A 17,450-nucleotide genomic window follows, 5' to 3' on the forward strand; every position below is an offset into this window, starting at 1 on the left:
GGGAGACGCTACTACTAATCCCGTGAAGAAACGTTGAAGGTTTAAAAGGTTATTTTTAGGATTTTGAGTGAAAGGTTGGGCGTTAAAAAGGTATCGGAACGAATAAATGGAATAAATTTCATAATTGGTATTTGGTTCAATGGCATGGGGATTGAAATTTTGGAATGATTTTTAAAAATTTGGCATCCCTCCATTCCTTAGTAAAAGGGTGGGTTTTGTCCAAAACCCAAGTGTGATTCCAAAATCTTATAATTACATAATATTTAGTAGAATTAATATTTATATATTATATATTTATATTTATATTGACATTATATATTTATATTATAATATATACATATATATAATATATTATAATTATAAAATTTTATTATAATATTAGTATATTATATAAATATATATTATAATTATTTAGTTAAATATAATTATATTTATATAATATATATTATAAATTTCTTAATATTATATAATAATATATTTATAATATACATGTATATTTATAAATGTATATTATATGTGCATATAATTATAAAAAAATACATGTATATAATATTAATAAATTATATAATTATAATTATATTTATTATTTTAAATATAATAATATATAATAATAACTATATCTAATTAATATGCATTATATTTATATAAAATATTAGTACAATTAATATTTATATATTATAGAATTATATATTTATATTTATATTATAACATTTGTATAATTATAATTAATTATACAAATAATATTTAATTTAATTAGTTACAAAATTATAATAATGATATTATATAATTATATAATTATATATTATAATTATTTAGTTAAATACAATTATACTTATATAATATATATTATAAATTTATTAATATTATATAATAATATATTTATAATATATATGTATATTTATAAATGTATATTATAGTGCATATAATTATAATATATACATGTATGTAATATTAATAAGTTATATAATTATAATTATAATTATTATTTTAAATATAATAATAACTATATTTAATATGTAATATATATTATATTTATATAATTAATATTTGTATATATTATATATTTATATTATAACATTTGTATATTTATATTTAATTATATATATAATATTTAATTTAATTAGTTACAAACTTATAATAATTAATATTAATAATTGTTAGTTATATTTTTTTATATAATGTATATTAATTTATGTAATATAATTAATATTATCAATTATACTAATAATTATACATGTTTACTAATAGAAATTATTAATCAGTTAGACTAAATTTACTAATACATTTATACTAATATATTTAATTAGTGAAAATTTCTTATATCCCATTTAAAAAGAGCCAATAATTATCATTTACAATGTGGTTTATAATATATTTATTATATTCCATTCCGAAAGAGTCGACGAACCAAACATCAACTATAATAATGATACACATTCCAGGTTTCCAGGTACTTGAACCAAGCAAATGTATTGGAATGAATGACCTCATTCTAAATCCAGGATATCCGATTCTGAATCCGAATCCGATTCCGATGTGCGAACCAAACGCCACCAGTTTAATATGAAAAACCTTCTGAAGTGTATCTGTTTTCACAGTTGGAATGGGTCTGGAGAAAGCCTGATGGCTGATGGTTCCCGGTTCCCACTTCCTAGTCCAAATTGAATAACAATGGCCCGAGATGTATGCTTTCCATATTGGGCCTCCGTCTATTTTATAAAAGGGCCAAGATTGTCTACGAGATTTCAGGTGACCGGGTATAATAACGAGCCATCATCCATGAGTGCACATTACCCGGTTTGATCTGCAATTTCATGCTGCATTGAGAAGACAAATCTCCTGATAAAAGCAATCTAAAGAAGCAGGTTCCATGTCGACTTTGCTCATTAAAGAAAAACGATTGAAAGAGGAAGAAGTTATGCTGTCTATTTCATTTCTTTCTTAATATCCAGGCAGGAACTCATCTTCTTCTTCTCTTTGGTACTAGTATATTGGTTCAGGAAAATGAATAATAAATACTCCAATGGAATTCATGTAGAAAAAAATGTTGACCGTCTTACAGCAGAAGCCTCAGCAGCTGGGCAAAGTCATTTTTTGTATCAACCTATCCTATTCCTAACTTTGTCAAAATTTTACAAGATAGCAACCACTAAATTTAGCTCAGTGGCCACCACCAAAGCCTTTCAGGTTTGGTGGGTTGGAAGATTAGATTCAAACTTTGTCTCCATCCATTAGTCACTAAAATATGACAAATCGCTATCGTTTAACTTCTCTAGAAGCCAAAACAAAAAGCAATTGGATTGGTGAATTTCACATCCCTTTAACAATCACATCCGAGTTACCAAGCTTCTCCTTTAACCATAACATTCAAATTTGATCCCATAGCATTTAAATTTGATCCGACAATGATTCAGTTTTTGTCAGTTCTCTCGACTCAATTAAGCCACCCTCTCCACCAGAGTAAACTAGAAAAAAAAAAAAAGCTTCATCCTTTGCAGTTTGCACAAAGTAAATGTGTCCGGGTCCGGGAGACAGTGCCTCACGAGTCGAGTAGTGGTGCCCAATTTTCGCTCCCTTAGCCTCAGGTCAAAAACTGACTAAGGAAAACCAATAATGCTCCCCACCAAGGAAAACCCCAATAAGCTAGAGTCCAATTCTGGATTATGGGGATGGGAATATGGGAATGGGCATAATCGGTCATAAATTTACCACCAATCATACTCATCTCTTTCTTTCCAAAGTTCTCTGGATTCAAATTTCCATCTTTCATTTCATTGTCCTCCCTCTCTAATTATTCAAACTCCTAACCCCCTCCCAGGTTCCAACCCCCTAAACAACCATAAATCTAATAAGCACACACATAATGACATAACCAACAGACCTTTGACCTACATTATTTAACTAGTAGCAGATGACTAATATTTCAGTTTAAGATTAAACCCACCGGGCATTGGTTAATGAATGAGTGAGATCAGATCTCCCATCTTCCTTCCTTCTTTGATTATTGGCCCTCTTTCATTTTCGCTTCCTTCTCACTTCACTTCTCCAGTTCTCCCCACTGTCACTGTCCACTCCACCAAAGCCAGCTCTCTCTCTCTCTCACAAGGCTCTTTGCGTTGCATCTGTTCTCCTCTACATCTAACTGACTAATACCACACCAGGAGTGACCGGTGAATTCAAATTTCACATTTCCCCAACCTCAGAGCCCACGTTCATAATCCCATTCCCCAGAAAGGGTAAAAAAAAAGAGAAAGGAAAAGGAAAAAAAAAACCAGTCTTGGCAAACTTTTTCCCATATCTGCCCACATTTTTACGCCATTTTCTCTCTCGCATGCTCGCAAAATTCTTGTCAAAATGAGTACTTCTTTAAAATCTGCTAAACCCTCAAAACCCCCCAACCCATCCTCCGCCCAGACAACCCCTTCAAGATCTTCCTCCTCCTCGCTTTCTTCCCATTTAGCCATGATTGAACTCAAGCAAAGAATCCTCACTTCTCTCTCCAAGCTCTCCGACAGAGACACGCATCAGATCGCCGTTGAAGACCTGGAGAAAATCATCCACACCCTCTCCAACGATGGCGTTTCAATGCTTCTCAACTGCCTTTACGACGCCTCCAACGACCCTAAACCCGCCATCAAAAAAGAATCCCTCCGCCTTCTGGCAGTCCTATGTGCTTCCCATACCGATTCGGCTTCCACCCACTTGACTAAAATCATAGCCCACATTGTCAAAAGGCTTAGAGACTCGGATTCTGCTGTCAGGGATTCCTGTCGGGATGCCATTGGATCTTTGGCATCCCTTTACTTGAAGGGGGAAGCTGCGGCTGATCATGGTAATGTGGGATTGAATTCAGTAGTCTCGTTGTTTGTGAAGCCGCTGTTTGAATCCATGAGTGAGAATAATAAGGCGGTTCAAGGTGGGGCCGCAATGTGTATGGCTAAAATGGTGGAATCTGCTTCCGACCCGCCTACAATGGCTTTCCAGAAGCTGTGTCCCAGGATTTGCAAGTACCTCAATAGTCCCAATTTTATGGCAAAGGCTGCATTGTTGCCTGTTGTTTCCAGCTTATCCCAGGTTTGTTCATTTTAGGCACATGTTTTCTCCAATATTTTTCTGGTGGACAATTCTTTGTTTATGGTGATTAAACTGTAGTACATCTTTTATTTCATTAGTTTTCTTGTGTGTTATTGTTAGTGAGGATTCACGTCTAGTCAGTATTTTCCCGGTTATGGAGAATTTTCTCTTAAGAAGCGATCAAAAACTCTTTATGAAATTGAAATGTTAATTTTTTTAGTCAGGTTGGTATTTTAAGTATTTTGCCAGGGTCTTGGAGTTGCATACTATATGTATTTCATGGTTAGAAGAAAGTCAATTTGATATTTTGTTAGGCATAGAACCATGATGTCCCAATGCAATGGCAAGCAACGCCTACTATAGCTTTATATATATATAGGGCAGCTGGACACGAAAATGTAGTCTGCCTCTCTTACCCTGCTTAATCAGCAATCAGCATTTTCCTTTGCCTTCGTTCGGTCAAGCATTCTTTGCAGTTTATTGTATTGATGTGATGTTTTTTTCATTTCGAGTAATTAATGATTTCAGCCTCTGTTTTCATTGAGATTTGCTGGTGCAGAATTTGGAAATGCTTGATACTGTCATTTTATCTGTGCACCAGGAAGAAATGTACTGTTTATATGCAATAGCTGCCACACATGTGGTTCTGTGTTTTGCATCTTCGAAAGTTTTTTTAACTCTTTATCCTTACTGCCCAATGTACCATATGGATGGATCAGAAAAAACTATGACGCGATGCAGTCTTCACATATATTGGAAATATAATGGTGTAAACACAAGACTGAGATTATGTTCTACTTGTTTCAGGTGGGAGCTGTTGCACCTCAAAGCCTTGAATCTTTGGTGCAAAGTATTCACGACTGTCTTAGCAGTTCAGATTGGGCGACACGTAAGGCTGCAGCTGAGACATTAAGTGTTCTGGCATTGCACTCTAGCAGCTTGGTGGTAGACGGAGCTAACTCCACAGTGACTCTGCTAGAGGCTTGCCGGTTTGACAAAGTAGCCTTTTTGTAATTTTTGTCGTTTAAAAAATCATCCTGTCGCAATAAATATGCTGTGTGGTTCCGAATGGGCAGTCTCCTTATGCAGGAGTTTTTTTCTTGAATACTGATAATGGAACCAAGAAAAGTCAATAGGCTGATAAATGCATCAATGCTAGCTAACGTGCATTTTTCCTTTTAGGTTTTATTTGCACAAGGATTTTGGAATATTCTTATGTTGACATTTTGTTTTTGTTTTTTTTTTTCTGAAGCTTCTAATATTTCTCATTCATGAATACTTTATCTATTTTAGTCCATTTAGATTGCTAGTCTGTTATTTTACATAATACAAAATATAATGGGGACCAAGATGAACATCTTAAAAGAATGTATAGCTTTTGAGAAATTTCTTGTGAGTATTTGAAAATGTTTCTTTAGTTGATGAACTTCTAAATGTCTTTCATGCTTTCATCATACTTTCATTTGATTTTGCCAAGGATTGCAGGATTAGAATTAATCTAACCTATTGATGACATATTCCACGTCTTACTCTCAGTTCTCTTGTTCTTTTCATGGTTATGTAGGAGGATACATGATTGGAATAATATCACTCTTTGGGTTTAATCAGTATATTAATGATGCTAACATTTGCAGTCCCTTTTTCTTCCAACATGGAGAAGAGTTGCTTACTTACAAATTGTAAAAATGTTTGTGCAGACTTTGAATTAAAATTCCAGGACACTCTTGCTTTCAGGAAAACTACAAAAATGATTAATATTATTTCTTTTCAATTTTTGATACAGCTGGTCTTTTCCTCGGCATTTAACGGGTTTTCTATGTATTTCAAATGTAATGACCATATGTAATGTTGTAGTTGTTGATTTTCTCTTTCAATTTGACAGAGATCTCAACCATCTGAATCTTTTTCTACTTCCCTTTTTTTTTTTCGGTTCTCCTTTTTAATGAGATAAGTGAAGTTATTCAGTATTGCAAGTATCTCGACATACAAAAGCTAAAAGTTAACATGTTCACTCTCTGTCCCAGATAAAACCAGTCAGAGATAGTGTAACTGAAGCTCTGCAGCTGTGGAAGAAAATTGCAGGAAAAGGAGATGGAGCTTCAGATGAACACAAACCTTCATCTCACAGTATGCTTGACTTCAATATATTAAATTTCAGTTTCTCCTTCAATTAGGATTTCCTGTTAATTCTCTTAAGCCCAGTGTTTTCTTATGTCTCTTCAGATGGTGAGACTTCTGAATCAGCTTATCCATCAGACAAGGACTCTCGAAACCCTGGTGAAAGAAGTGAACTACCGGTGAAGGATTTATCTAATAATCCATCTTCTAATGATGCATATCTCAAAGACAAGGGTAGCAACATTTTGGACAAGGCAGTTGGGATACTGAGGAAGAAGGCACCTGCATTAACTGACAGAGAATTGAACCCTGAGTTTTTCCAAAAACTTGAAACAAGGGGTTCAGATGATTTGCCTGTAGAAGTGGTTGTCCCTCGTCGATGCCCTAATTCTTCTAATTTGCAGAATGAGGAAGAGGCTGTGGGCAAGGATTCAAGGGAGAGGACAAGGACCAGCTACCAGCCTGATGGTGGATCACTTGACTTTAGATATCGTAACACTGAGAAAGGAACTTCTAGCTATAGTTCTAGAGAACTAGATACTGATGAAACAAGTGATCTGAATCAAAGAGATTTATCTGGCATTCAAGGGGGTTTTTCCAAGAGTGGAGGCCAATCTGACAGTTTCTCGAATAATAAAGGAAATTGGCTGGCTATTCAGAGGCAATTATTACAACTGGAAAGGCAGCAGGCTCATCTCATGAACATGTTGCAGGTGAGGTTCAATAACATATAACTGCAAGGAATTATTCCTGTATCTCCAGTTGTGCTAACCTTTTCCTCATATTGTAGGATTTTATGGGTGGTTCACATGATAGCATGGTGACGCTTGAAAACAGAGTGAGAGGTCTTGAAAGAGTAGTTGAAGACATGGCACGGGATTTGTCTCTATCAACAAGTCGAAGAGGTGCTAGTTTTATGGGTGGATTTGAAGGATCATCCAACAGAAGTGCAGGGAAATACAATGCCTTTGCTGACTATACTAATGCTAAGTTAGGGAGTGGTAGTGATGGAAGGATTCCCTTTGGAGATAGATTTGCACCTTCTGATGGTAGACCTTCAGGCAATAGGGGAAGGGGCCCTCCTTGGAGATCTGATGCACCTGATGCTTGGGATTTTCAAGCATATGGTAAAAATGGGCAAATGGGTTCTAGAAGAACTTTGGGTGGTGGTCCTGTTGATTGTAGGTCCCCTAAATCCGAAAATGATAATGATCAAGTTGGCAGCAGGAGAGCTTGGGACCGAGGAGCTGGACCTGTTAGATTTGGTGAGGGACCATCTGCTAGAAGTGTCTGGCAAGCTTCAAAGGATGAGGCAACATTAGAAGCAATAAGGGTAGCTGGTGAAGACAGTGGGGCTGCTCGAAGTGCAAGGGTAGCAGTGCCAGAATTGACTGCTGAAGCATTAGGGGATGATAATGTCATGCAAGAAAGAGATCCTATCTGGAATTCTTGGAGCAATGCTATGGATGCACTTCACGTTGGTGATACAGATTCAGCTTTTGCTGAAGTTCTATCTAGTGGAGATGATCTTCTGCTTGTAAAGTTAATGGACAGATCAGGGCCTGTATTAGATCAAATCTCAAGTGAGGTTGCAATTGAGGTTTTACATGCCATTGCCCAATTTTTACTCGAGCAGGACTTGTATGACATCAGCTTATCCTGGGTGCAACAGGTATTGTCACTCTTGATTATTGCCCGACTTTCTTTCACTGCATTGCGATCTATTTTGTCAAAATGGTTTCATGAATCCAGGTTCCTTTCACAGTTCTTGTCTCAATTTCTCAAGTTGAAAGTCATGAATTATGTGATTAAAATGATGAAGGCATACAAAGCCATGAGTTCTAGCCTTTTTTGCAATTTATGTCTGTCACTTCTACTGTCAAATGGTATAGGATAAATTCTCAGTAGTATGTTTTTATAATAAAAGGACGACTTCTAATTAACTGGAAGCAGTCGAGTAATTTTGTCTAAAAAGTGGGGCAGTTTTTTGTTAAATGGTCTACAAGCAACCTTATAGGACTTTGTTGAACGGAGGCTGCAGGGTTTTCTGATCTTCTTATTATGTTTTTTCATTCTGGCTTCCTTAGTTTCACACTAAATGATCTCATTTCTCATCTCGTTAGTTGGTGGAAATTACGGTAGAAAACGGGACTGATGTTCTTGGCATTCCTATGGATGTGAAAAGAGAAATTTTGTTGAATTTACATGAAGCTTCTTCAGCAATTGATGTGCCAGAGGACTGGGAAGGAGCAACACCAGAACAACTTTTGTTCCAGTTGGCATCTGCTTGGGAAATTGACTTGAAGCAATTGGAGAAATAGCTTGAGGAGCACTCTTGAAAGCTGACCAGTATCTTATTTTGTGGAGTACATTTTTGTATCTACCTATCGTTGTTGAAATCACAACAGTTTCTAGCTATGTTCCATTGGTTAGTTCAATTTGTTCATTTTTTGAGGCTGAATTATGGATTTTCAAGCTCGATCCTATGTGTAGTGGTTTGGGGCAATGCTAAAGACTACACATACAAAGTATGTTTGAACTTTGAAGCCAACGGACGCTTCTTTTCGCTTTATGCTTGTTCTTTTGTGACTTCAAAGTTGGGTATCCTAAGCTGCTGGATCACAGCTCTACTGCTTGTAATATGGGCAAGATATTTAGGGTTATTCGGGCTTCAGAAAAGAAGGCATTAGTTCTTTGCAGCTTCCTCTCCGGCAGTTTGCCAGGAAGTTTATTTAGCAGGACAATTAAGAGAGTACCAACAACCGAGGGGCATGGAGACCACTTAGCTGGAACTCAAAGAAACACACCACCAATTAACTCGTTACTCTAGGAAAAAGGGTAATAAAGGTAGAATATTCAATTCTCCCTCTCATGGAAAGGTTTTCTACAAAATAAGGTAAAAGATGTCCGACGCTAGAAAATACAAAATAAGATGAGACTCGAACGTCCTAGGATTTACATACAACCAATAAGAGAATTTCCTACATACAATCAATCAATATTCAGCAGGCTTTCTAACTCCCAACGGATGCTCAGAATGCTCAGACTGCATAGAAGTCCTTCATCCATGACAAGCAAAACAAGAATTATGACACATTGACTACCCATAGCTGAAGGTATGATACGAATCAGATGCTGCAAAATTTTGAGACAGCTAAAGCCGCCTCGGAGCATGAAGAGATCATGCTGTGCTCTTGACAACGTGCAAAAGGCAAGCCCGCCACAAAGACCATACAAGTTTTGGCAATCCACATATTATCTACTTGGCCGCATACCAATTTTGTGCACACTTGGCATCAACAGACAGATCCACCTTAAGAATATTCTTTCCGTTGAACGGTCTTGACATGCAGTCGACCACCATGGCCTTGGCTATCTCAGCTGACTCTGTTGGCCCTTCCAGGATAACTTCATCGTGAACCTGTTCACATACAAATCCTTTAGTAGGCAAAGATTAGAATATCAATTCAGATTTATGAGTCAGACAATTCAACCTATTCTGAACTAAAAGCTCTGCAGCAGAACAGATATTCCATCTAGCCAAATCAGATACATATCACAAAGCAACATGAATGACCATAGTTAGGAGAGCTGATATTCAATAATGTCAACGTGGCAAGCATGCGCCAATTCATTGTTGAGTAACCATCAGTTCCAATATGCAAAAAACTTTAAAAGAAAAGACAGATGCAGGTGTCAAGAAGGAGGAGTTCAGGGTAGGTAATGTGCTAAGAGAATAATCTAACCTGCAAAAGCAACTTCCACCCAAGCTTTTTCAGGCGTGCATTCTTTGAAATTTCTAACATGGCACACATAGCAACATCTGCTGCACTTCCCTGTTGCAATTTTGCATGCAAAGGAAAAAATAATCACAATTTCAGGTTGATAACATCATGTCACAAGAAATTGAAACGTAATATTATTTGCAACATAACGGAATACTTCTATGTATCAGATGCAGTTTTGGAACTTCAAAAATATCTGGTTGAAATCTTTGAAATGGAATAAAATAAAAGAAGCGGGAGACATGATTTAATAGTTTCTACCAACCTTGAATATACCTACAATTATATCTGAGAAAGTTATCTTTGAACATTTTAAATAAAATCAGAGACCTGAACAGGCGTGTTGATGGCAGCTCTTTCAATGTGACCTTTTTGCGCTGAAGTAGCACTTTTTTGTGAAGGGAAACGGCGTGCTCTTCCTAGCAATGTGTGGACACATCTGCTCTGACGAGCTTCAGCTTTGCGATCTTGTTGCCAGTTCAGAACTTCTTTCCTGTCGCTGTACCAGAGATCAACTGTACTCTTTGCTTCCTCCACAGAAACCTTCATAATGCAGATGCTGATTAATGACAAGAGGATGCAGGATGTTGAATTGAAATAAAAAGAATTTAGCAATTATATCTAACATACCTTCCAATCACGGGAAAGCCCCACCGCAGTTTTTCCATATGCAATGGAAAAGTTGAGCATCTTAGCTTTCCTTCTTTCAGAAGCAAAAGCATCCTGAAAAGAGAGCTTGGAATGTCACATTTTTAGCATCCACAAGTGACCAATAGAGAGCAGTTGACAGGGGGGGCACACCAGCACTTGTGGTGTACCTTAATGCATTGCAACTACAATGACACACCTCATGGCTTAGGTGAATTGATCAGCCAAAGTGGAAACTCGATACAACTTAACAGTATAAGAAACTAACTTGAAAGTGAATCTAAATTAAATACATATTTAAACAGTATCTTTCATTAGAAACTTTATCACTATCTGTTTTGATCCTGCAACCAATTAGATTGTCCTTAACATCACCAAGAATTAATCTGTCTCCGGAAGTTATAGAACCTTGAGAGGCAATAATTAGCAAAGCTTAGCAGCCATTGCCGTCTTAGCAGACATTGCAGGCTGCCTAAAGTGTAAGAGAAGTGAAGTTTGATCAGATAAAAGATACCATTAACCAAGTTTTAAGTATTGACAGGCTTCAAAACAATGTCTTAACACCTTAACATCCAATACCATTCCTAAGGAAAATAGGCTATAAAAGAATGATTAGATAGTCTCATATAGGTATACAATATTACCCTATTTTGAAGTAGGGGAGCATTTTTAAATCTTATTTATGCCATGACTTGCTACTGAACCTCACAAAAGAAAAGTGGGGCAGGAATGCAGAGAGTTGCACAACTTGATGTCGTCTTTCTGGAAACTTGCTTGTAAGAATACACACTAAGTCCCCATTGAGTCGCTTATCTTGACTTGGCAAAGCTTGTGCTACGGTTCATAGAATTCATGCCATCAAAGATATTGTTCTTCAATTGAATCCTAAGTTTATTTATATGCCACAGTGTTACTATTCCTATGAACCAAAAACAAGAAATAAGAAATGCTAAATTGATCTGATCTGCTGATACCACAGGCATTTCAGAATACACTTGACCTTTAGTAAAGGAACTGGAGGCTTCTCTTCACCAGGTTGTGGGTGCCATTCAAGAAGAACAAGTTTTTGTTCAATGGCTTCTCGAATATGCGGATACATGTTCATTGCTGTCCTTGAATGGAAGTCTCCACCAGCTTTGAAAGCATCCAACATGCTCTTACAGTTAGCGAGATGTGCAAGAATCCTAAGCTCCAGCTGATTATGATGGTATGAGCAATTAAGCCACAAAGTATTAAATTGAACAACTTCTATCACTATTGTTAGGAAGCCAAATCTATTTACCTGCCCATAATCAGCAACAATCAGGGAGTTCCCTGGTGCAGCAATAAATGCCTGACGAATCTTATAGCGGTCCTTCTCTAAGGCAGGCTGGTTCTGTTCGACATAACATTGGAATTATAGAATGCAATAAAGCTTTCATTTGCAGGATAGAAGTGGGAGGTTCAATTAAGATATTTATTTCAGAAGGTATTCCGATTCAAAGAACACAATCAATGCAAAATAATATCAAATGGGTGAAGGAATCTGGGTACTGCATGGCCCATGAGGATCCATAATATAGGATCTACAAATATCAATGGTGAATACAAAAGAATAGTAAAAAACAATGCATCCAAGCAAGAAAATTGAGAAAGGGTAACCCCACCATAGCAATTATCAAATGTACAGCATGTCTCAAGAACATCTTTTTCAAAACAAAACCACAATGCAAAAAATGCCATGCAGGATTCACAGTTTCTATTGTCAATACCATGCAGTATGCAATGCACAAGAAGCAGTCAAGATCCATATAGCCCCACTATAGTTTGACAAGCTTGCTTGAGGTGATCAGAGATATATATATACAACACACCTGCAAATTTGGCCTTCTTGCTGAAAGCCGCCCGGTTTCTGTGTTAATATTAAGTGAACAATGAATACGCCCATTCTTGCCTGATATGTGACTTCCCTGTGAGAAAGGAAACCAATGCAATCATGATTTTTTACATTCTTGAATACATAGAGAAAAGCAAAAGAAATGTTTGTTATGGAACAGTAAAAAGATTGGCGCAGTTAATATTACTTTTTTTTTACCTGATTTCCAAACACATCTTTTTTTAATTTGCATCATGCACGGTTTTGAAGAAGACCCAAAACAAGAAACATGACTAAGCAACCAAAAGTCCAGCCTTTTCCAATTCTATTTGGGTATGAAGCCCAAGAGCCAGGGGTTTATGCCTTTGGCTGCTTTTATCAGGATTTTATATGTAAAAGACCGGCAAGTTTCACAGAAACTAACCTGCAAGGGTAGAATAAAGTTGGATATAAGAGAGTCTATCGAACAAACTTCACATAGAGCAGAAATGGCACTGGAAGCCTCACTTCCTTGATCACAAGCTGATTTATCAGCGAGATCACTTTCATCCATTTCATTGGCCACCCTGAAGCTATCATCAGACTGCAACTGAGCAGCTTCATATATGAGATCGAATTCATCAGAAACACTCCCAGCAAGTGCCTTCAGAGCATCTCCACTAACAGAGGGCCATCCGCTTGCCGTGTACATGTCACTCTTCAAATGGTCATCAAAAAGCCTATGCAGAGTAATAGTGCGGAATTTTGTTGGAGCCTTCTTTCCTTCTTCAATGATCTTATCAACATTGGGGACTTTGAATCCCCTCTTTATTGGAAGAGTCTCATCCCGATTTTTTCTGTGAACAAAAAATGCACAGATGAATACATAGAAAGCTTGACCAACTTAATTACATAAATTTTGTTAACCCTTTTCCAGAAAGTAGAAAAATAATTCACATAAGACGGTAGAATGCCAGTGAGCTAATTAGGCACATGTCACATAGGAATCCCAGATTCTAAGTGAAACATGAAAATCATAAGCCATTTGACAAACAATTCTGTCGACTTCAAGTTTTTTTGCTATGTATACATGTTGAGACACTCATTTGAGACCCATACCTGTTCTGTATGCCACCAAAAAAAAGTTGGCGCAACTGCGCATCACTTCCGACATTCATATATTTTGCTTCTGGACAGTACTTTGATGCCCAGTTGCGAAATCTGTCAGCAGCAACTTCTTGTTCTGCTTTAGCCACTTTCTCAATCTCAGCGAGGTATGCACGATCAACTAGCATCCCCTCAGTTTCCATTTCCACTAGAAGCTCACCAAATGGACGCCAATATTGTTTATAAAAATCAAACATTGATCCTCTTCTAGCTCCATCCAATTTCCATTCCATCCTAGATAATTTAGTTTTCAGACTCTCATAAAGCCTAAGAGTGCTTATCGAGTCCAAAGCAGAATAGCAAATCCATAACTCGCGCTCTTCAGTTTGCAGCTCTTCAACAGAAGGAATAGTGACAACTTTACCCTCAGAACCATCTTTTTTTATTTTTTTCTTCCCAAAGATGGTTTTCATTGACACCTTACCAATCAACTCTTCACCAAGGCATAACCTAGCATCAGACATGACAGAAGAATCACCGGTAAGGGCTTCCAGAGAATACCCACCTTCTAATCTTCTTGATGAATTCCACAATCGGGCCATGTGCATTGTATCAGCATGGAAACCAGCAAGTTTAAGTCCATAATTCTCTATAACATGGTTATCAAAGCTATAGTTGTGCCACACCTACAGAAAAACAAGCCAGCGTAGTTCCCCACATGGCATATAATCATTTGAAGAACTGATGAGCAACAAAGAGCTCCACACAGAATTACATATAAAAAATCTTTACCTTTTTAATTGACGGGTCTTCAAAAAAAGGAGCAAATTCAGCCAAAATATTCCTCCCGTCCTCATCAAGAAGATCTACCCAGATACAAGACTTTCCATTTCCAAAATTCGCTTCCGGTCCACAATAAATACTGCAGCATACAATTTCTCCATGATCAACTGGTGTTTCCTGCTTAACATCAATCTTTGATACCTACACATTAGCAGACACCAGTAAAATGAGCTCCCAAAAAAAAAGTGAATGCTACTGGAGAGAACATGAATATTAAGCGAATAAGTTAATTAAAGTACAGAATTCAACTGGTTGATCCAAATGTAAAATAGTCTAAAAGCAAGTCAAATGAAAAACATACTTCCGTGTCACATGCATGGACCATATGCCTGTATTGATTTGTGAGCAAACCAACTACTTCCTTTGCAGCAGAGACAGTATCAACCACAAGAACCTTGTCATAAATGCAACCAAGCCTCTCACGAAGATTTGACTGGATAATAGCTTCTGGTTCCACAGATCCTTTTCCTGTGGGGGTTCCATTTATTTTTTCAACACCAACAGACATTGCAGCAGCAGCCTCCCTTTTTGTTACATTATGAGCACTGCCTTCATCAATTGAGGGATACTTTTCTTTCTGTTCTTCGAATAATTTTGGCTGGGAAATATTAGGTTGGGAAGACTTTGAAGGTAACTGCATTGTCCTCGGAGAGATTTTCCAGTGTATGTCTGCTTGTTGGCTATTTGATGTATAAGGCTGTCTGCTACTTGAAAAGTTGTCCTTCATCTCACGATCTGGTGCAATTGTATTCACACTTACGATATTCGGTAGGCTAAGGTTTCCTGAAGAACAAGCTGAATCATGAACATTTCTGAACGAGAGAGGTGAATTACTAGTAGATGGACAAGATAAGTCATTATCAGTGCTTTGCTGTCTAAATTTGTGATCACTTCCATCTGTCAAACTAGGCAAACTAGAAGTCCGTTCAGCACGATAAGCTTCCTTTCTTCTCTTATAGTATTGAGTCACGTCACCCCAGGATTTGTAAGTAGGCCTCTGATAGTCATGCACAAACACATGACTCCTACTTGATATCTTCACAACGGAATGATCAGAAGCAGGGCCGTTTGCGACATTTGAGAAGGATATGTAGCCAGAATGGGTTTTGCAATATTCTGGCCTGAGAGTCACAGTGTCATGAAAGCCCAAAGCCAACAAAATACTCAAATAAAATAAATGAAAATACATTATTTTGTCACACAAATTGAACTCATGACAAGTACAAACATTTGCATTATCAACTATTTATCCTATGTTTAATGAATTTGTACAAATCTCAATAGCATTACAGATCTCTCTGACATATGGTGCTATGGAACAGATATCCTTACAGCAGAACAGAAAAGCAGTTTTTCTCATATTTTGACAAAGACGACACTTTCAGTTATGAAACTGAATCTATCGCTGCTTAGTTTTTTGCCTAAACTTATTTCTGTTAATTAAGCCACAACTGGTTGCTAACAGTCTCATCCCATTTGAATTATCAGAGTAAACGAGGCATCTAATCATGGTAATGCAGCCAAGAATATTGACATACAACATGGAAAGATATCACACTCTGCCTACTGACCTTGCCCAAATAACTCAAAGCATAGCAGAATACACATTATATGACTAACAATTATAGCAAGATAAGCAATACAAACATCTCAGCCACTTAGAGTAACAGCATTGCTGATTAGATGACATAAAGCTCAACCATGTAGAGAGCCTAATTCACCAAAAAATCATTCTTTCTTTCTTTTTCTTTTTTTTTCCTTTTTTGGTTTTTTGATGGTTGGGGGAGGGGGACGGAGGGGAAACTATTTTAGGCTAAAAAACCAACAGCCTACCAGCCCCCTCCCAACCTCCTCCTCTCCCCCCCCGGAGGGCCCAGCAGACCCCTTCAATGGCAACCTACTGAAAACCCAGAAATTACTAGGTGAAAAATAAAAAAACCCACATAAGGAAAATGCACGATAAACGTAAAAAGATAAGCTTTTTAAGCAAGAGTAAGGAAGCAAACCTGCAAAGGGCTTTACTAGAAAGAGCCCAGAAGGAGCGAGAAGTAGAAAAAGTGTGAGGGCATGATGAATGACAGAGCCACAAGTAAGGGGACTTTTTGAAAGGGGTGAACTGAGTACAGAAACCCCCCATTGCAGCAGCCATGGCCTTCGCAATTCTTCTGCCAACTAGTTTATGGCTAGCGCCACAGATTTTACTGTAAGCAGCTGCCGTCTTGATAATCTTTTTTTTTCCGTTTATAATAAACAGTTAAAAAGATTTGCTTTGTTAATATTTCCCCCTTTTCTGCAGGTGACAGTGGGGCTGTAAATAAGAGAGGTTTTAGAGAGGGTTTATGAGAACTCTTTGTCTGGGAATGGGGATGACTGACTCATGGCTGAAAAGGAGAGCAGAAACCAACCCCATACCAGAGCAGAGTAGAGAGGGAAAAAAGAGGAAAAAACGGAGAGAAGAGGGAAGATTTTGGTGAACAAAGCTTTATTTAAAAAGGGTTTAACTCTTCGCTTGAGGCTAAACCCTGAAACTAGAGGCTAACGGGACACTGGGCGGAGGACCATCGGACATTGTCGGGGGTTGCAAATTTCTGTCGCTTTGACCTTTCCAGCAATAGTCATTAAACTTTTTTTTAATAGTCAAAATTTGATAACTCAATTATTAATAATATATTTTTATTCATTGAATCACCAAAAGTGTGAATTTTGTGGACTATTTTGTCTAATTTTATTGTTAACTCTACCAAATTTAAATTTAATGAATAAAAATATGCTATTAATAGTTGTCTGATCAAAACTCAATTATTCAAAAAGTTTAATAGTTTAATGGCTAATATTCATCCCAAAAAACTCGATTATTAATAGTTTAATGGCTACATGAGTAATTTGCTTGGAAAAAATTGTTGTATTTTTTTGGGTCCTCTGTTGGGTTTTTTTTTTATTGAATTATTATTCCAATTATTGAATAAGCCCATTAAAGAACTTAATTACCTTGGAGGATATTATTTGCAGTTGAGGGGCCTCTACTTTCTGCAGGTTGTAAT

The 17,450-nt window shown here is 37.0% G+C and overlaps 2 protein-coding genes across 2 annotated transcripts; one reads left to right on the forward strand and one right to left on the reverse strand.

Moving 5' to 3' along the window:
* Positions 1-3,060: 3,060 nt before the first annotated feature.
* Positions 3,061-8,764, forward strand: LOC113769894 (microtubule-associated protein TORTIFOLIA1-like). The gene is made up of 6 exons (XM_027314213.1): positions 3,061-4,074; positions 4,882-5,073; positions 6,099-6,201; positions 6,298-6,905; positions 6,983-7,864; positions 8,316-8,764. The coding sequence occupies exons 1-6, from the start codon at positions 3,355-3,357 to the stop codon at positions 8,511-8,513; spliced, it is 2,703 nt and encodes a 900-aa protein (XP_027170014.1). The 5' UTR covers positions 3,061-3,354; the 3' UTR covers positions 8,514-8,764.
* A 241-nt stretch (positions 8,765-9,005) lies between these two features.
* Positions 9,006-16,944, reverse strand: LOC113770654 (DNA polymerase I A, chloroplastic/mitochondrial). The gene is made up of 12 exons (XM_027315180.1): positions 16,416-16,944; positions 14,711-15,530; positions 14,359-14,550; positions 13,579-14,252; positions 12,905-13,316; positions 12,479-12,574; positions 11,908-12,000; positions 11,626-11,820; positions 10,608-10,700; positions 10,308-10,520; positions 9,939-10,028; positions 9,006-9,613 (listed from the first exon to the last, which is right to left on the reverse strand). Exons 1-12 carry the CDS (start codon positions 16,556-16,558, stop codon positions 9,452-9,454), a joined length of 3,183 nt encoding a protein of 1,060 aa, XP_027170981.1. The 5' UTR covers positions 16,559-16,944; the 3' UTR covers positions 9,006-9,451.
* Between the last annotated feature and the right edge of the window lie 506 nt (positions 16,945-17,450).

The sequence above is a fragment of the Coffea eugenioides genome, chromosome 5 (genome assembly GCF_003713205.1).
Source record: "Coffea eugenioides isolate CCC68of chromosome 5, Ceug_1.0, whole genome shotgun sequence".
NCBI classification, from domain to species: domain Eukaryota; kingdom Viridiplantae; phylum Streptophyta; class Magnoliopsida; order Gentianales; family Rubiaceae; genus Coffea; species Coffea eugenioides.